The sequence below is a fragment of the Melanostigma gelatinosum genome, assembly GCF_949748355.1.
Source record: "Melanostigma gelatinosum genome assembly, chromosome: 6".
Taxonomy (NCBI): domain Eukaryota; kingdom Metazoa; phylum Chordata; class Actinopteri; order Perciformes; family Zoarcidae; genus Melanostigma; species Melanostigma gelatinosum.
In genome coordinates, this window is record NC_136639.1 from 25402743 (window position 1) to 25424340 (window position 21598).

General features: G+C 40.7%; 1 protein-coding gene across 1 annotated transcript in view; it reads left to right on the plus strand.

The window, feature by feature from the left end:
- The first annotated feature begins 960 nt into the window (after nucleotides 1-960).
- loxl2b (lysyl oxidase-like 2b) overlaps nucleotides 961-21598 on the plus strand; it is a 37022-nt gene continuing 16384 nt past the window's right edge. Inside the window, exons 1-5 of the mRNA XM_079269422.1 lie at nucleotides 961-1074; nucleotides 5289-5648; nucleotides 6518-6693; nucleotides 17420-17631; nucleotides 20595-20811. Of these exons, the coding sequence (XP_079125548.1) occupies nucleotides 5300-5648; nucleotides 6518-6693; nucleotides 17420-17631; nucleotides 20595-20811 (954 nt within the window). The 5' untranslated portion in view covers nucleotides 961-1074; nucleotides 5289-5299. The remainder of the gene's footprint in view (nucleotides 1075-5288; nucleotides 5649-6517; nucleotides 6694-17419; nucleotides 17632-20594; nucleotides 20812-21598) is intronic.

A 21598-nucleotide genomic window follows, 5' to 3' on the forward strand; every position in this document is an offset into this window, starting at 1 on the left:
ACTTCATGTTTACTTCTCATGATCTTTACCTCCTATAACAAGGTCCATAGGGGCATCTCAATAAATACACATGTTATATTATATTATATAAGTGTTATTTACTGATTGTTTTCATGTAGGAATAAATGTTAAATATTTAACTGCCAAGTAATAATGCGTGTTTGATCCTTACATTTTTTTTTGCATTAAATCATACTGGGATGTTTGCTGAAATTGATAGGATGGCCCTACCTAGAACATGTTCCATGCTAGCTTCCATCTCTAACTTTGTTTCTTGTATGTTTTGTCTCTTACACTCAAAATACAAGTGTAGGGAGGCGGAGAGTCTGTTCATTACTGTACAAAAGGAATAGGCCTATTTACACTGTCATATGTGTATTGTTACCATGATATCAATATTTCACTTTTTTAAAACATCATGGCTATCGTCAATACCAGAATATTGCGACCCCTTCAAATACAATGACTAGTATATACACTACAACTTAAAATATAAAAAAAGATATCAATTGAAAATATAAAGATTGTAACGTTTCTGTGTAACATAAGTCATTACAAGCGAATACATGAATCATATTATTTTTGTAGTTCCACTATTTTTGTGGAAGCTAAAGGTACAACTAATGACGACCCCAAACTGGGTCGGTTTATCAATATGTTGACATATTATCGACTGAAATGAAATCATATTCTGCCCAGTACTTTTCCATTAAATAGATGCTCTCCCATCGACCCATTTCTTCATGGTAGTTCAACAATCGCCTCGGCGTTGTTCCTAATGTTTACGACAGTCTTTGAAGGCAGCACGGTCGCCTCTCAATAAATCAGCTCATAATAATGCCATCAGAGTGTGTTCACGGTCGCATCCGCTATATGTCCACGTCCCGGGCCATCTGCGGTGAGGTCATCGTTAAGGTGGGCGTCAGTGGGCGGGGCCACCGCCCCTCCGTTCCCGCAGCTGCAGCTTTTGCAGGAGAAAGAGTGAAAGTTTCGAGAGAAGGGGAGAAGCAGCTGACTTCAGGTTTTTGTTCTGCAGCCTGTAAAACAATCGCAGCCCGAGGAGGGGCACGGAAAGTAAGTTCAACTCGAGCTAAAACCACGTGAGAGTTACCTCAACAATGTACCACTGAGAGCTTAAAGCCTTTGTTTTCAAAGAATGTGATGATGCTGCCGTTTGCATCGTGTGTGACTGTTAGTGGTTATATATATCATGCTTTAAAGTTTTGCCCTGTCTTTCTAAAGTCTGTCCTCGGTAGATCTGAGCTACAATTACAGAAACAGACTGTTTTATTTCAGTTTTTACATCATTTTAAACATGTGGGTAGTTCACAGTGCATTACGTTTGATCACTACTTACAGTAGCTTTTAGTCAATTAACCAATTAGTCGATTGTCAGAAAATTAATTAGAAGCTATTTTGATGATACATGTTTAAGTTTTTCATCATGCAAACACACCAAACATTTTCTGCACTGTCAGTATCTTTGCGGGGAGGATGTGCTGCTTTTCTCTGTGTGGGATCAAACATTGAATCCATTTGGGTTTTCAATTGTTCCTCAGACAACTTCTGAAGATGTCACCTGAGCCTCTGGAACTTTTAATGAGCTTTTTTTTTTTTTATTTCATCCAATTGACTGAACGATGAAAAGATTCGTCTGAAAAGTAATTAGCATATTCAGGGCTCGTGGTTTTTCTGTGGGAGTTTGGCATTACGTCACCCTGCAGCTCTGTTTCAGGCTTGAGTCCAGCTATTCTTGGACTCATTTTCTGAAGTTATCGCAGAGACAACGAACGATTTATTAGCCCTTGAGACACATTCATTCAGACAGTCATTTGAATAGTTGTGCAGCTTTTTCCACATCGTAGCATTAATATTTAACCACTTTATTCCATCTATTGACACATCACAACAGTAATTCAAGCCATAGCAAGTTTTGAGAATGTTTCTATTTGCTGTTGTAAAGACGAAGGTGTCCTCTGTCATGTGAAAAATCCTGTGCTGCACAAGGACGTAATACCTTTAGAATTTCTATGTTTTTTGAAAAAGTATTAAAAAAGAATACCGTTAATTTGTGGACAGCAGTGGTGTACAGTTTTGTACACCGCAGGTTTGTGAATCAGTGGTCCTAGCAGCAAGTTAAATCATTGGTTCATCACGTTCATGCGCAAACAAGTGCTCTCAAAGCCGCGGTGCTGTGATGCCCAGTGATGTCCAGGATGCTACATGCTATAGCTAGCGAGCGACTACCTGAGTAGAGTTCCACACAGGACGGGTGGGATGAGGAGAGGTGGACGGTCAAACTAACACTGTGTTTCCTCCAGGAGGCCGCAGTTTGTGCCGTGTGTGAAACGAGAAGCCAATGTTGATTTATTTGTGCCGTGACTTCCGTACTTAAGCAACGCCACTTCCGTAGATATTTTAACGCAAACCACGATCTTTTCCTAAACCTAACTCAGTAGTTTCATCGCCTAAACCTGAGTTGTTTCCTGTGAAGATGGAAGTTTATTTTGAAAAGATGTAACAAGCCAAAACAGACTCATGTTGCTGGACTTTTGCAGGAAAAACGCACGAAGAATGAGGAGTAACTTTTCATAAGATATCAATAAAGCGGGGATGCATTTATATCATTGTATAAAGAGAGTGACATGAGAAGATCAATCTCATGTCTGTAAGTTAAATCAGCTACAATCACTCTTTTAAAGTGATTAGTGACTCGTCTAAAACATTTAAAACAGGAATAATTTCAATAGAATCATTCTATACACTGTAGCTTCTTTACATTCTATTAGAATGTAAAGAAGCTACAGTGTATAGAATGTAACTTCTTTACATTCTAATACAATGTAGCTTCTTTACATTCTAATACAATGTAACTTCTTTACATTCTAATAAAATGTAACTTCTTTACATTCTAATACAATGTAACTTCTTTCCATTCTAATACAATGTAACTTCTTTCCATTCTAATACAATGTAGCTTCTTTACATTCTAATACTATGTAACTTCTTTACATTCTAATACAATGTAACTTCTTTACATTCTAATACAATGTAACTTCTTTACATTCTAATACAATGTAACTTCTTTACATTCTAATACAATGTAACTTCTTTACATTCTAATACAATGTAACTTCTTTACATTCTAATACAATGTAACTTCTTTACATTCTAATACAATGTAACTTCTTTACATTCTAATACAATGTAACTTCTTTACATTCTAATACAATGTAACTTCTTTACATTCTAATACAATGTAACTTCTTTACATTCTAATACAATGTAACTTCTTTCCATTCTAATACAATGTAACTTCTTTACATTCTAATACAATGTAACTTCTTTACATTCTAATACAATATAACTTCTTTACATTCTAATACAATGTAGCTTCTTTACATTCTAATACAATGTAACTTCTTTACATTCGAATACAATGTAACTTCTTTACATTCTAATACAATGTAACTTCTTTACATTCTAATACAATGTAACTTCTTTACATTCTAATACAATGTAACTTCTTTACATTCTAATACAATGTAGCTTCTTTACATTCTAATACAATGTAACTTCTTTACATTCTAATACAATGTAACTTCTTTACATTCTAATACAATGTAACTTCTTTACATTCTAATACAATGTAACTTCTTTACATTCTAATACAATGTAACTTCTTTACATTCTAATACAATGTAACTTCATTACATTCTAATACAATGTAACTTCTTTACATTCTAATACAATGTAACTTCTTTACATTCTAATACAATGTAACTTCTTTACATTCTAATACAATGTAACTTCTTTCCATTCTAATACAATGTAACTTCTTTCCATTCTAATACAATGTAACTTCTTTCCATTCTAATACAATGTAACTTCTTTACATTCTAATACAATGTAACTTCTTTACATTCTAATACAATGTAGCTTCTTTACATTCTAATACAATGTAACTTCTTTACATTCTAATACAATTTAACTTCTTTATATTCTAATACAATGTAACTTCTTTACATTCTAATACAATGTAACTTCTTTACATTCTAATACAATGTAACTTCTTTACATTCTATTAGAATGTAACTTCTTTACATTCTATTAGAATGTAAAGAAGTTACATTGTAATACAATGTAACTTCTTAGATTAGAAGAATTATGATGATAAGTTCATAGTAGATGCAAAAGTATACTTATGTACAATATATTATGTTGAACATTGTTGCTCCTGGATGGATCACAGCCAACCCAATTATGTTCAACACAGCTCCATGTCCTTGGTCATGGTGGCCACAGCACTTAAAAGAATAAACTTCATAATTCTCAAAATTCTGACCCTTTGCTTTTTTATTAACAGCATTTACTTGTACTTTTACTTTCAATACTTAAGTACATTTAATATCAGAAAATTACTTTTGATACTTAAGTACAATAAATATCAGATACTTTAAGACTTTTACTCAAGTAGTATTCTAATAGGTGACTTTTACTGGAGTCGTTTTCCAGTAAGGTATCTTTACTTTTACTCAAGTATGGCTTTTGGGTACTTTATACACCACTGGTGGACAGTTGCCTTAATTGACTGCAAAATAAGTAATCTTATTTATTCAGTCTCCAAAACAATAATAAAAGTAAAGATAATTACTTTAAAGCTGCTATAAATACTTTTTCACCACGTGGTGGCAGTGGCTTCAGCTAAGAATGCAACATTGACATATCGCCTTGTGAAGCTTTCCAAACATGTTAGCAAACTACTGGATTTTTACACAACTAGCAGAGCAACATTAGCAACTTGGAGTTGTTTAATGAACGTCATATATTCACTCTCCTTTTAGCTCTGTGGTCTCCACCAACTTCTACGGGGAATATCTTGATTTTGAGATTCTAAATGTTAGTTGCTAACTTCGTCGTCTGTTTGGCGCAGGGCGAGAAGCATACAGTAGGTTTATCAGAGCCTTTTCATTGAAAACAGCTGCCTGCGGAGAGAGGGAACCAAAAAAACATTTACAGGCCAAAACCAAGGCAATGAGCTGATAGAGGCTAAAACGGGAAGAGCAGAGTCGGGAGATGATTCTCTAAGGGGGGCTCTTTCATCCTACACATCGACATTTAATCTGTTGCAGTATGGAAACATTGATTAGTGCAGCTTTAATATTCCAAGTGGAACAACAACATGGCGAGATGTCCCTTCCCATACCTATTCTTCAGTCTGATTCCTCTCTAATAAACGATTGTGAAGAAACATCTGAATTTAATGAATGCTTTTCTCTTTTCATCAGTTCCGGTCAAAATGCCGACCACCCGGTGTCCGCCCCGCTGCACTGTCGTTCTGTTAGTGCTACTACAGCTGGCTCTCGCCCAGTACGAACACCTCGGCTACCCGCCGGGCTTCCCTGACCCGGAACAGGAGCAGTACAGCGCCCCCCAGCTGACGCCGGACACGCCCAGGATCCAGCTCCGCTTGGCGGGGGACAAGAGGAAACACAACGAGGGTCGCGTGGAGGTTTTCTACAACGCCGACTGGGGCACTGTCTGTGACGACGACTTCACTATCCACGCCGCTCAGGTGGTGTGCAGGGAGCTGGGCTACCTGGAAGCCACCTCATGGTCACCATCTTCAAAATATGGGAAAGGAGAAGGTAGGTAAAGGAACGCAATGTTTTGTCAATGTTTGTCCTCTTGTTGGGTTGGAAACATCCAGTGTGCAACATGTTCTACCTCCACAATCTACGCTTCAAACTATGACGCGACACGTACCCGTCTACCGTCAGTTTTGTTTGTGTCAATTTCCCCTCTTTAGATGCATGCACTGTCTTTCTAAAGAAAACTTGGTTAGGTTTATGAAAAGATAGTAGTTTGGGTTCAAATATGTTTGTTACGTAGGTAAGTAGGCTATGTTGCGTAAGCTCTGTTACCTAAACAACATCATAAAGTTCTGTAATGTGCGTAACTCTAAATATCTCAATATTGACTTTAGGTTTCACACGGGACATGGACACCTGTCTCCCGGGTTAAAGTCTGCTTGTGTTGTATCTTTTGTAAGCGCCGTGATAACGTCACGTATCGGCAACTTCAAATAAGTCCACACTGACTTTGGTTTCACTTGCTTTTCTCCCGCCATGACACTGGCCTCGTAGAGCATCATAGTTTGATGCGTAACCTCTCACCAAGCTGCCCTATTTGAGGGGAGTGGACTGCAACATGTTACGTTCTCAAACAAATATCGTCTTATTCCTCACACTAAAAATGGATACCATTACATTTTTAATACAAGGCCAACACTGACTGAACATGCAGTATATTGAAGGAACCCATATGCATCATCTTTCAATTTAGGACTCATTTGTACTGCTATGCAATGGAAAGTGCTTCACAGTAAATGCCTCACCACTTTTGGAGAAACCAGGTTTGCCTTCAAAAGAAATCCATTTCTCCATCGTTTCCACGACCAAAGGGATGAAATTCCTCCCCATGAAAGCACCGACGGATTTCTCTTTTGTCTCTTCAGGACCCATCTGGTTCGACAATCTCCACTGCACAGGCCAAGAAAAGACCTTGGCGCTGTGTCCCTCCAATGGAATCGGCGTTTCAGACTGCAAACACAGTGAAGACGTGGGCGTGGTGTGCAGCGACAAGAGAATACCGGGTTTTAAATTTGTCAACACTCTCCCCAACCATGTCGAGGTAAACTCACTCACTCCAATCAATCACTTCTTTCGCTGCGAGACTTCGTGAACCTTTTGTAAACTTCTGTTGTTTTTCATTTACATTTACTGTCTGCCCAAAGGACATGTGTTTGCTGACACCTTAAGCTTCATTCATGTGGAATGTAAATCATACATTCCATATATTACAATATACATATAAACATCTGAAGTCTCATAAACCCTGTTCATACTTGGATTGCGCAATATAACTGCCTTCTTCTATCTGTTTTGGCAATGGCGTTTTGTCTTTCAGAGGGAGTCTGTTACTGTACATCAATCTTAGTTATGGCTGTATTCAGGCAGGGCCGTTATGGAAGAAATCACAATGCACATTATATATTGACACCTGGTGTACAACAGGGAGCAGTGGCACAGCTGGAGAGCACCATTTTACTGCACTATTTATCAAAAAGTTTTCTCTCACGGGCTGTTATCAGTGATAGATTTCCAAACTTATTTTGCTGTCGAAGCCCAAATGAATGAACATTTGCTGCATTCATCATGCATCTCATCACCTTTTATAGTTTGTTGTAGAATTGTGCTCTCTGTGTCATATTGGTTGTGGCAGACAGATTAAAACAGAATGTCCTCACCTTTACAGCCTGGTATAGGTCACGTTCCAAAACCGCTGGATGCTACGTGTCCCACGATACAACTTAACAGGGACTTTTCTAGCGTGGTGAACCAGACCCCCACTTTGTTACACTTTCTATGACAATCCCTCGACTCAAGATGACCCTGATGACATCACTCAGCTTTTTCTTTCAGACTTGACAAATGTCCTCCAGAGTTTTCAGTAAACGGTATACAATTGTACAATGACTAAACCCCCTTTGAGTAATACATCTTACCTAGGTGTTGGCTGGAAACAGCTCCGTACACTTAAAGCCAATCACCCAAAGTGATTCTGGTTTAATAACCTTTCTGAATGGCCTGCAGTGAAAGTGTGTCAGTGAAAGTGAAGTTAAACTGGTAATTGTTAGGTGTTGCACTCATAACTGTCAGAGTCGTCCGCCCGGACCCTTCCAAAGGCTCCGCTGAGCATCGCTCTCCGGGCCGGCCAATAAGCTCCGACCTAATTGCCACCAAAAGCAGAACGCTGTCGCTCTGCTCCCTGTGCAGAGCTCATGGATCCACATTCCAACGTTATGAGCAAAATGCAAACCAGAGCTAACTCTCCTTCTCTGAACCACTCCTCTACTTCTTTAAAAAAGAATCAAGCATTTTTCATAAGGCACTCAAAACATGCGCCGACATCTTAGCAGAGGCTGGTTTTTTTTTTTTTCAAAAACAACTGTCCGGATTTAGACGTTGTTCTGGTTGGCTTGAATTGAAAAACTAGCACTTGAGTCCCAGAGCTTGTCAGCTATAATCGTTCTTTCACAATAACAAGGTATCAAATGACAATGAGAAAACAATGTGGGTTGCTCATAGTGACATCACATCAGTGGCGGGCCGTCAGGGCCTGCAAGGCCTTCTCTGCTGACCTAAACAGAATCACAAATCTATATATATTTAAAAAAAAGAAAAAAAACTATTTTATAATTTTTCTTAAATACACTACATGTATTATAATTTACAAAAATATTTTCCCATTATCTTATTTTCTCATTGCACAGCTGCTGTCTTCCTCAGTTGCTCTGCTTCCAGTGCAGCTTGTTTTAAGTAGCTTTTATCCAATCAGATCTCACCTCTGTGTCTCTATGTAAGAACAGAGCCAGAGGCCTGCAGACTCTCACCTGCAGCCAGTGCAGATTAAAGTACATGGGGACGATATTGTTGATTGTCATAGTGTTCAACCAATCAGATCTTTAGTTTGACATGTTGGGCGTATTCTTTGACGTGTCAGCGCCTGCGCGCCGGCCTATAATGACGTCAGAATTACATGCTGCTCAGTGTTCATCTGTAGCTTTCCCGCTCGGTGCAGAGTGTGCTGTGATTGGTCAGTGGGCGAGCACGTGACTATCGTGAAACGAAACTTAACAGCCAGCAGAGGCTGATGGGTAGTGAATCACATCACGTGATGCAGTTCAGCCAATCAAAATGCATTCTGAGTTGAGCTGCACCATGATAGAGGGTGCTGAGCCGAGGAAAGACATTGCAGAGCAGTACGTTTAACGTTCAAGTTGTGATAGTAAAATCCTATGATACTCTCTTTGGGTCGTGGCTTTTAAGGATTGACGGTGGTTTCCTCAGCCAGACCACCTGAGGACGTTATATTTTCGTGAATTTAGGCTTTTGCATTTTCTAAATGCTTGAGCATTATTCAAACGACTCGTACCGAACGGTTTAATATGAAGACGTACATAGTTGGAGCATTAAAAATTTATAATAGCTGTGGCGCCACAATGTGGTTATAAGGTGGTATTTCAGCTGCAAGGACAGCAGTGAAGGCCCAGGTATGAAATGCACGGCCCGCCACCGCTTCACATGAATCTGCAGCGTCTCTCTACTTCACTGAGATTTATAGTGAGTTGAAGCTTGTTGCTCATTGTTGTCTGGCACACGACTGGGCGTCGAGATGCTGCTGCTGTCGTCGCTGACGTCCTGGCTTTGTTGAGTCAGATATGGTGGAAACAAGCTGTCTGAGCGCACCCAGGGCTCTACCTCATATTTGTACAGGCCCCAAAATGTACCATCATCTGTGGTTTGCCATACGTGTATCTATGGTATGAAGACTCCCTTATCCCTTTTTTTGCTAATTTATTTTCGATTTTAAATCACAGCAAATGCAAATTCAACCCCTGCCTGTAAATGATGTGTAAAATCAGTGGAGCCGCCCTCTAAAGCTGCATTGTGGGAGGGGCTACCTCCAGCCGGCTTCCTGCACGCAGGTTTACAGAGACGAATGGTAAAGATTATGATTCTCCAGCGAGCACGACTGGAGAGGTCTAGACGTCTAGAGTCGAGCGAGAATAGTAGCTGAAAAAAACCATTTTCCATTCACTGAGAGAAGTAGGGCTCTGAGCATGTAGCATGCAGCCGGGCCTTATCTAGTGGAAGTGGTAGTGACTCACCCCCACTCATTCCGGCGCGTAATAGCAGCCATGACGACATGTTGCGGTACGGCATGATTAGGACTTTCAGTGTGGTTAGGAGCCTGCACGTAGAGGCATCGCTGCCCTCTCAGGTGATGTTGACCTCAGTACAACAGCCAGCCAGTCCACCACAGAGGAAATACCCGGAGGGTGAGCTAAGGGAGGTGAAGCATGAACCTCTTGCAGGCACGTGTTGCTGACCTTTGACATGTGTGTTCAGATTCCTCTCTGTGACTGCTTTGTCTTCTCACATTGTTGAAATGTCGAGGGTTTTTTTACCGACTTGTAAACTTCCAGGAAACAAACAATCTCGTTCCATGAATTTGTTCGATTGTGTTTGAAGGGGTTCATGTGTTTTGCATGGACTCCAGCGACTGCATATTTAGCATCGTGTCTCAGTCGGCTGCACAGCAAACAGCGTTCAGTGCTGTGTCTCTGGAATATTTTAGTCACATCTCTCCGCTGTTTATTTGTGTGTTCCTGTAAGGGCTCGAGGAAGTCTGCCGCCTCGCCTCAACATTTCGGTTCACGCAGAAATGGCTACAGAGGTCCGACCTGTTATCGTGCACATGCATTACATTCCATCACATTCCACTTCAAACCAATTTCAACATGAAGGAACTCAGGGCTCGTGAAATGTGATGTTTGGCAGTGCCTGTGTGCTCGCTGGTCCCGCAGGCCGCCGCATTTATCCAAATTATATGTAAAGCAATGCAGTCAGATTTCTCAACCTGATTTATTCAAGTTTACTCAGAAAGGGACAAAAACAGCAGTTAGAAATGTCTGAGGATCGGCCTGTGAAAGAGGAAGATTCATAGTCATTTGACTTTATGTGGAAATGTTAACTGGTGTGGAGACTGACGGCACAAGGGAGCATTATAGAACTGTCTGTCGGCCGTGGAGAAAGGCTGGAGAGTTGTAATTAGGGCTCAGTATTGTAATCTTTCTAGCTTTTTTTGCCGCAAGTGTCCTCAATTATAAATCATCAAAAGCTTTTGAAAATGGGACATAATGTTGGGCTCTCACAGTCTTCTCACTTTATAAAGACATCTGCACTGTGAAATACTGTTCATTAGTAACTGTCACACATTCGTTTGACCTTCACTGGGGAAAACTTCTATTTTTGAACAGTGTCCTCTTTTTGTCCAGCTGACATGATTATTCATCAACTGTTTTTATAATCAAATAATCGCAAACGAGTGTTACCTGGCTCCGGCGTCCCATCGGCATCAATATTCTTGTCTTTGTCTTATATCGTAATGAACTGAATACCTTTATGTTTTTTTATTGGACAAAACTAACTATTTTAATGACTTCACCTCGGGCTGTAGGACCTTGCGTAGCAAAGCATCATTAACATGTTTCCACTTTTTAATGAACAAGATCGAGAAAGAAATTGCAAGTTTATTTCAAAAGGAAAAAAATGGTCAATAGTTACAGCCTTTCATATGAGAGTAACCTTCAGCTATTACTGTGCACTAATATATTACAGCCATATTATTAGAGCTAAAGCTGCTGATTTCATTTTGTATTCGTCCCTCGCAAGCCGTAAGATAATGCGTTCGGTTGTGTGTGTGTCTGTCTGTCCACACCGTATCTTGCATACTTGACCTGTCAGCCGAATATATTTTGTGCACATTTATGAATATGCTCAAGGACCTCTCTAGGTTGCGTTGATTACATTTTTAAATTACCAATTTTATTGTTTTATACCGTCATCGACTGCGGACGCAAGTGATCAACAACTGCTTCACTCGCAAAAGGCATTTCCTGAAAACATGACCTGCCTGGTCTGTTGCAGGCTAGTCTTGTTTTCTGCCTTTGTAGTGGTTCAAAAACTGACATTGATGGAAAAGTTTGGTCTCATTTTGAACCCGGACCACCATATTAATTCCATACCCGATATGTTATGATCCACTTAAGTTATAGGCCTGAAACAAGATGAATAAATCCCCATTATTGTTGTCTTGGCTGCCAAGAGTAGCGATTTGGTGAGATTGAAGTGTTTTGGAAGGGAGAGACTCACCTGGCTGAGATCTGCACTCTATTGATTCAGCTTTTTGATTTTTATATTGTTATTTGTTGCCAGAGTTGTAAATACAATGTTATTTAATTATCCTTTTTATTAATGTATTTCCTTCATTTCTGGGTCATTGCATCAATACTGCAAACATTTCGTCCACATTTGTAAGATGGCACAAAGACCGGTTCATGACAATCATTTGCGAGGTTGATACATAGAGTCCCCACTTCTACATGAGATCCGGAACTCTCCTCTCTTTTTGCATTTTTCATCTTCACTTTTTTTTCTCCTTTTCTTCTCTCATGCTCTCTCCTTCCTCTCTCTCTGCTGCTCCGCCCTCTCATAAGTAGATTACAAGCAGCCATGAAGTCACCCCAAGCAGAGTTTACAGCTCCCATTTTCCCCTCTTTAGTCATTTTTTCCCTCCGAGGCCTTAAGGTCAAATCTTTCACTTTCCTCCCTGTAAATCTCCAACGATGTTGCGGTAGGGCGCTGTAAATTGCCTTGTCAGCACATTCGCGCTATGAGCGTGGATTAATACATGTCTTCCCTTTGTGTCACAACCTTACAATGGTTTTGACTGTTTAATTATTTCGCACATAGCTGCAGAAGCATCTAACAGCTATGTTAAAGCTTTTGCCCCCAGGCATCACATTCCCACAGTGCAACGCGGGCGGATGTTTAGCCTCTGGAGACTCTAAAATGAACTGCTCCGTCTGACTTTAGTGTGAGTGGAGGATCTCTCTCCGGGCAGAGCAATTGCTTTCACAGACAATGTGATTATTTTATGTTTTAGACAAACAGGCATCAATGTCATAGGAAGTATGCCTTTAATTATTCTGACTGTTAATGTTTTTCTAGCCATGTGCAGAAGGGATTCGGCTCATTTAATCGGCTGTGTTGTTGAAGCTATGTCGTCTGCTAGTTCTTTGGCTCTTCTCCACAGCTGTTCCTTTCTTCTCTCTGTCACAATGTGTAACATGTGTCACATGTGCTGACAGAAAATAACACTTGTTATCTGGCCAAAAAAGTTTATTCTTGACCTTAGAAATAGGATTTTGACAAAAAAATACCAACTCAAGGACAACTCACGAGCTTTTTGTGGAGCTTTCAAACATCACATGGTCATGATAAAGATCAGACCAACCAGAGAACTTAGCAAACTCCATCCGAAGACATTTGTGGTGTATGGTTATACGCAATGTGCAAAACGTTAAGTGGACATTGAAAGAGGTTTTTTTAGCTGCTCGTGAGGCTCTAGTAGTGGTAATGTCAGTTGGTCCATACTAAAATATTTCATTAACTTTTGAATTCATTGCAAAGATTTTTTTGTACAGACAGTCATGTTCCCTAAAGACTTGACTTTTCCTCTTTTGCCAGCATGAAATTGACATTTGTAAGTTTGACTGTAATGTTTCATTGACCGTTGAATGGATTGCCATGACATTTGGAAAAGACATGTATGTGCCCCTGTTTTCATTTTTCCACTTTTCATTTTGCGGAATTGTTTTGACTGAGATTTGTCCAATACCCTGGTTTACAACAAAGTACCTGCAAAATGTCTAATTAGCAAGTGTTAGCATGCTAACAAGCTAAAACTAACAGTGTGAACGTCATGTTGTTGTTGTAAGTGGGAGCATGTTAGCTTGCTGATGTTAGCATTTAGCTCAAAGCACCGCTGTGGCCAAATACAGCCAATAAAATCTGCTATATGGACACTCCAATACGATCTATATGTGTTTGGGAAATGTCAGGAATTACATTTGAAAGTACAAATACAACCAAAGCGATTGAGAGTAAACAAGTGCTGTTTGTGTATGCAGTTTTCTTTAGCAAAGGGAACCCTGTGTGTGCACAAGGGTTTTGTGTTTCGGCTCTGTATGGACCAACTGAAAACCTTCCGCATATCTCACCTGCTATAACTTTACATACAGTACAGAGGAGCAAATGACCAACGAGTCTAAACTGCTGTTGTGTATTTAGTAGGTTTATCACCCTGTCATCTTTGTCGGCTCTAATAATGATTTACTTTGTCAACAGACAAAAGTGCTACAGATGTTTACTTTGAAATACAGAATGATACCAGCAGTACCGCCAGACAGATCCCTGAAATCACTCCCAAGTGTGTCTTTGATTTCCACACGTTTTTTTGTCACTTCAGCTTCAATGCCACATGAAAGTAGTTTATTTCCATTCAATCATTGTCCTTGTAATTTACGCCCCAGTTCGGGGTTTTTAATGACTTTGTGAAACATCTGCTTTCAGTTTGTTGACACAAGCTCTTTTAATGGATTTTAAAGGAGGAAGTGCACACTACGGACAGCCTGCATTCTCTAAACACTGTCTCCGAAAACACGCTATCCTCAATTTGCATTGCAGCTGGTCTGTTTTCCCTTCTTGAAGTCCAGATAGGGACAGCAGACGTGCCTGAAAAAGGCTGCTGCTCATTAGAACTCTCAGAAAGAGACGTGCAACTAAATATCACACTGCATTGCTGTGGATGTGAGGTGATTTCTGCTGGCAGAGAGACTTGTTCGGGACCTCTATTGGAACCATATGTTCCGTGCACTTTATTTGTTCTGGCAAATGCAGTCTTGACTCCGCCGTGGACTGTAGAGGAAACGCGTACTACGTCACTAAAAACTATGACATACTGAGTTTACTCTTCTTCTAGTAGTCACAGATGACTGTGGGCAATATAAAGTAACTGAAACAATAGTTCATAACTATGCAGGGTATTTGGATATTCTTTTTGTGAATTATGTCGTGGTTTGTATCCCAAGTGACTTGTTGGGAGTGAGAAACAGATGACTGGGACTTATTATTATTGTTATTGGGCCTTTGGTCTTTGGCCATCCCCCTTTTTTTTCAGAGACTTTTCAGCCCCCTTTGTCAGAGACCTCTAACAACAGCATGAGTATAATGGAAAAGGGTTTCTTTTAAGGTGTAAAACAAACCCTTTTATAATTCCAACTGAGAGGAAACATGAATAGTCAAAGAAATAATGTGCTGTAGAAGATAATCTACATTGTCAATGGAGACCACGGTGCAGTAACTATTTTCTGTTCAAGAAATACTAACTTCAGCTAACTACAAGCCAATGACGACAGCTCAAGGACTTAGCAAATAGCCAATCAAATTGGTGCGGGGCAACAGGCGTCAGCCCACTTGGTATCAAATATGTACCATCCGTTCTCATTGCCAAAGGCTTTGGGCATGCATGTTGTTGTTGTTTTCCCACACTTGGGGCACTTGACATTGTGAGAATGGGCCACACATCCCCACAGTGGTATCTCGAACCAACACCATTTTTAAAACTCTATCCAGCCACTAGAGTAATGATAAATAACAGCAGCAACCAAAGATCTCTTTATGTCATGCATTGATCCAGAATTGTATTAATTTCCAAGTGCTACTGAAACCACACCTTTTCTGCTTCCCTGCAGCAGGTCGGGCTTTGCCCCACTTGCCCCCAACTGACCTGTCGCCTATAATTACATGACCATGAGTGTAGTGGTGTAATTAGTCTTCCAAATCTAGGAATTTAGGCTTAAAGCATTGGTAATAGAAAAATATGTATCATAACCTCGAAGTAGCCTCTGTAAAAAGGAAACTGAGTTTGAGATTTAGGCCCCTTAACCACTCCGGTCCAACTCATCCCACTAATGGCTTTTCCATCTCTGCCACTTTTCCTCCTGGACAAGCAAAGACTCAGGAAGGGCCCCCTGTCCCGGAGTGTGCCGAAACAAGGCACACATGTTAGAAATCTTTTTTTTTCTGCAGTCAAAGGGCCATTTTTGTCCATGTGATGAATATCTCATCTCGTTTTTCAGACTCTTATATAAGTTCTGTTAAATGCACAGGTAAGGGTTTGGCATGGATTTTGTTTATCTCACCAAGATTTAGGATCAATCCGTTTGAGGGAGAGGGTATTTTGTTTCTGTTTACAGACATTCAATCTCGATGTTTAAGGACCAGCAATCTGCGTCAGTACCCCATTGTCCTGTTTGGTTGGCTCTTCAGTCAGTCTGGATTTCCTTACTGACCCAACTCAAAACATTCGTCTGCCACTGAGTCGTGTACTGTACATCCAGTAAACCTAGACAAGGTCACCATCGCCACATTTCCAGTCATTATCATGTTCCATGATTTTAGCCTCGATCCAGTTTCATACCCTCTGCAGTCCAGACCTCGTTGCCTCTGACCAGAATGATTAATGTGGTTATCTTTGGGAGAAAAAAGTAGAGGGTAGCAAGACTAATGGGTTGTACCTTTCACTCTGGTGGCCTCTGCCCTTCCCCGGAGGTAAATGCCAATTTAGGAAACCCTACTTTGTCATTATTTGATGTCTAGGTTCTTCTTGGCTGTATATGAGAGGAGTCTTAACTGGCCCGTCTGTTGAGCAAAGCAACGTACTCCCCGCTGCTGCCAGACTGAGCTCCCTCCCCTCTGCCTGCACTGTCACGTAGCACAAGAATGTGGGTTTGGTCTGTTGGAGGGGAAAATGTTTATTTAATCCCTGCAAATAGTCTGAGAGGAAAGGCTCTGATCTGATTTTCGGCGGCCTCACACTGCCTGCTTCGATGCTCAGAGGACTCTCTTCTACGCTTACACTGATAAACACACACCATTCTTCAAAGTTACGAACAACGATGGAAAACTGTTGAGTTGATCAATGTTCCGAATCAAAACATAGACACAACAATGATCCATGTGTCTCGAGGAGAGAATATAATATCAAATCAGATCGAGGTTTTTGTTTACATTTTCGATTGTGTTCAAACCGTATGTGTATGAGGCCATGGAAATAAGTTCTGTAAAATGTCTTTAAGAATGTTGACATTTCCACCCACCAAAAAAGGGTCTGAGGCGGGAGGCCGCTTTTAGTGTTCAATATCTTCAGATTCTCCCACAGAAACATGAAACTTGCTACAAACACTTGTTGTGTGATGTTCTTGCGTAGTAGTGTGGGACGGTCCGTTGCCTCTTCTACTCAAGTCTGGGGTTGGTGATGGTGTAGCGGTAGTGCGTTGGAAAGAAAGGGCAGTCACTTTAACTGCCTCCTACTGCACGTGTATACTCACAATGCTGAGTTTGTTCATTTTTTCTCTTCCGACTGACGCTTTCCACTTAAACGTGTTGCACATGTTGCAATGGAATACTTTCGGCTTTTAAAGACAAATACAGTTGCAGGGCAGGTGGTGGGGTGTTAAGCGTCAATAAGGTGATTCGCCGTAAAAATGTTTGAGCAATCTGGAGAAGATTTGCAAGCAGCGCTCACGGGGCTGAGCAGCTGTGGTTGCAGTGTGGACCTGGGGTTGAGAGTCAGGAAATGCTGTTTCTAGACAGATGTATAGCCTGTTCGTATCACATCAGATCACAGAGGTCTGTCTCGCCAGAAAATGAAAACACAAAACACTTCGTGGCTCTTAAATTGACATAAATGGACATGTACAAGTCGTCTACTATACAGAAATAGACCAAAACGTGTTTGTTGTTGGATTATACATAAACACTGTACATACTTTGACACATAACATGTCAGTAAGAACAGAAATAATTTGTGGTTAGAAAAAACAGCTTTTATATGTTTATGTCTGTGATTAAAGCAAGTTTCTTGCTCATTTTATTTTTGTCCACAGAACCTTGATATTCAAGTGGAGGACGCGCGCATACGAGCCATCCTGTCGTCCTACCGTAAGCGGATCCCTGTGACAGAGGGCTACTTGGAGGTCAAGGATGGCGGGAAATGGAAGCAGATCTGTAACACGGAGTGGACGCAGCATAACGGCAGAGTCATCTGCGGCATGTTTGGCTTCCCCGGGGAGAGGAAGTACAACGCCAGAGTTTACAAGTGAGTACTCCACTACTGTAGGTGTGGCCCTGGGTAACTCAAAGAGCAGAGGAGGATTTAGGGGCAGGGATACTCAACTTTTGAGGGCAACTGTTGCAAAGTAACAGCCAGGGGCCAGATAATAAACATACATGAATATTTGTCAAATACAATGAATGGACATTAAAGGGCCCAACTAACGAATGAAATTAAATCTTTTTAATTTTTTTTATTTCATACACTGTCTATTAATTCTTTTTTTATTCACTCTGACACCTTACTTACATTAATAGTAAAACCAAAAATATTTTCATTACCAATTTGGACATTCTGCACCCTATTGCGAACCAGATTTTGCCTGTGGGACGTAGGTTTAGTATCACTGATTTAGCAATTAACTCTTCAGTGGCCACACAATGGAGGACATTTGGGTGCATTTGGGGTCGGATGTCTGGGGAGCCTGGGGTGGATACCTGCTTTGTACGTTTCGCAATCCACCCTTAGTTAACAGCCTGTCCCGTAGGGATCAGTCTCCATACCTTCTAGCAGTCCAACGGTGTGATACATTTGTAAAAACTAATGATGAAACATAGTCCAATTGCTGTCATTCAAGAACACTACAACCAGAAGTCATTGTTAAAGAGTTAGAATACATTGAAGTAACTCCAATTTCTACATGTTCCAATGTGTGGATCAAATGTTACATCACAAGCCTTAGGACAGCACATTGAAACTCAACCTGACTCTTGCATATCCAACATTAGTGCATTCCACGAAGCTGTGGAGATGTGTGAGCGACTACCGAGGGATCTAAATCTTGCTGACACGAGGAAGTTTGCAGCCAAGCGGCCACATCTGCTTTTTCAGGCTGTCTCTTGAAACAGCAGTAACGTCATCCTGATTCGGCTCCTGTGCCGATGCTCCCGTGTGGCTTAATCCAGGGTCACTTTGAGAATGGCAGATTTAAATTCAAATGTCTAAATAAAGACGTGAACAAGATGTGGGCCCTTGTAATGTGTGTGCGCTGTAGAGTTTTCTAAATAGTAAATGATCAGTTTCATGCTTGTTGATATTACCGCTGGCACACGTGTTCACAAAATAGCCTTTTTCCACACGTCCCAACGACTCAACTATTTTCCTTTTGGTGCAACAACAACAACAACAACTGTGGTGCAAATGCAACCCATTGCACCCAGTTACAAGCCCCTCCCCCTTCAACCCGTGTCTTGTGCTCCTCATTGGTTTTAGCTCCCCCTACAGACCCAGATATTTAGCCTGCTAAGTACCAGCGTCTGCAAAGCATCAGCCAGCCTTTTAGAGTGCGATAAAATTCCCAGTAAGACCACCTCCAACACGTTAACATAATGAATCACTGCTGGAATTCGTATTCATTCGATTGCTGAATTTCAAGTTGTAATCCCTTGCACAACGTATTACTGAAAATTAGACACCGCTGTTTTACCCTTGTACTTAATATGGGTAAAGCTCCAAAACACTGCTACACTTCCCTTAAGCAATGGTATGGAGTCATTTGACAAAATTCACCCTGCCTGGTTATCTTTCACAATCCATGCCGAGACTTTCTGTTATAGATTTTCAGTCTCAAGCCTCAAGCCGAGCTGACTCAGGTGGTGTCACTCGAGCTCTTTCGGAGCCCACAAGTCATTAAACAACCGTTTTCATGGTTGAGTAAACTTTACAATTATATTGATATTAAATATCAATGGAGTTCTGCATTTAAAGGCCCACATTGTTGTGCAGCACCATTAATTGCAGCTATAAAGTTAGTTACATTTATGAAAGTATTGAAAACCTTTGATTATGAATGTGGAAAAATATTTTAAGCATGGTTAGAGATTTTGGTGAGAAGTCAACTTTCACAGCCTCAGGACCAAATGTTTATTCAATCATCGCTCAATTTGAACAGCACTGATATGCATCACAGCTGTGGTTAAATTACATTTGAGAGCATTAGTTTTGGATATCTTCCAGTCTGTAGCTTGCCTCTCGCCAGCTCCCACATGAAAAACAAATGCAGCTCGGCCTATTTGAATCCATTTTTTTTTCAAGTACACCTCAGACATAAGATACAAGGATAGGACGTGCCGCTCTGCCAATGATGCTCATTAAAAACATAATTTGGGCTCACTAATAAGTGGGGAGGAAGAGATTAGCACCCCACCAGGCCTGAAACCCCAGTTTGTTCAAGTTCATATGGAAGACTGTGAACTCTCCAGCTGTTAGCTGACCTTTCACTTTTGGTGTTAATTATACAATGTGCTAATAGCATTGCCCTTGTCTAGTTTTGTGGCGTCAAGAGAAAGCATTGTGATGAGTTTCATAATTTAACTCAATGTTCCGAACAGTAGATCTAGAATTTCAACTGCAGGTGAATTGAGAAAAGAGTGTCGACATAAACCATCATGTGTATTTTGCCACTTGGTCGCAGAACTGCATGAATAGGTAAACATCACACACTTCATTGACAAGGCACCTTACGAATCACTATGTCAGCAAAACAGTTGCTTATTTACACATCTCGCAGACAAAAGTGCAATATTCACTCTCTTTTCACTCCGTTTCTGGTCTCCACCAACTCCTGAGGGTAATATCTGGCTCTAAAGCAACGCTGTCCTTTGTTCACAAGCTAGCAGCTAGCTTGTGAATCAGCTTTTTTTTGCCAAAGGAGCTGCCTGCTGCAGCTGAAAGCGAGGATGAGTTGAATTTATAGATACTGAAAGACTCAGAGTCGAGTGATAATTTTTCCGTGGATTTATTACTACTGGCAACATCTCACACATTACATATGCTCATTAGCCCATTGTCGTATGAACAATATTGATGAGTGCAGCTTTAAGTTCTAGCTGTTTCTAGTTGTCTCATTAAAATAGAAATACCTATTTATGTGTTTGATATACCCAGTTGAAAATAAAAACCGCTGAAAGATTTGTTGAACCTCCTTTCTTTCTCCTCCGTCTGTCCAGGATGTTTGCTCGCCGGAGAAAGCCCACGTACTGGGACTACGCTGTGAACTGCACTGGCAATGAAGCCCATTTGTCCAGCTGCAAACTGGGCCAGGTTACATCAATGAAGTCCAATGAGACCTGTCCTGAAGGGTTGCCTGTGGTGGTGAGCTGCGTGCCCGGTAAAGACTTTGCCCCGACGCCCATGGCGGGATTCAGGAAGGCCTTCAGACAAAAGGTAAAGTCTATTCTTATGTTGATCTGAAATACCACGCTGTTGAGATGTTCTTTAAGACTGTCCACAGTCTTAAAGATCTCCTGCTTTTCCAGTTCTTGCTCAGACATAAAAAATATTTGAACTTTCAGTACACTCATTTTTGAAAAGATATTTTTGTCCTTGTATAAAGAGCCACTGTCACAGTAAGTTCTTACTGTCTTCTGTCAGTGACCAAATGAAATGTGTGATGTCGATGGACGGGGTCAACAAACTGAAGTGGTAAACAAAGCTGTTTTTAGAAATAGCTGCACTGGTTCAGCTCAGTTCACTGATTATGTAAAGGCCAACGCTGGCCTTTGCTATTCCCGGCCACTTCGTGTGCTGCAGCTGGAGCTGATGTGGACAATTTGTTCCCATCAAAATGAATTATCGTCATCTTGGGGTTTCAAATATGACACGATGTCCTGAAATTCTTGGCACAGGGCAAGGAAAAACATGTTTCTCCAGAAAGCAACGCCAGTGTGAGCTAACTTTGACTCTTCTCAAATGTCAATGAGCATGAAACTAGGGTCCAGAGTCAGAAAAGCTGCATCATTACTGCAGTTATTACACATTTACACTTAAAAAGCTGCTGCTTTTTGATTTCCTCACCAAAAAAAAAAATCAGGAAAATCAAGATATGGTGCAAACAAGCCCTCCAAAAGATAGTTTATAGCTCCGAATGGGTTCATGAATTCAGTTATTTGTATCGGTGCTGTGCCAGTTGCCAGTGTCTGCTATTTTTACAGTTAAATAAATACACTATGTG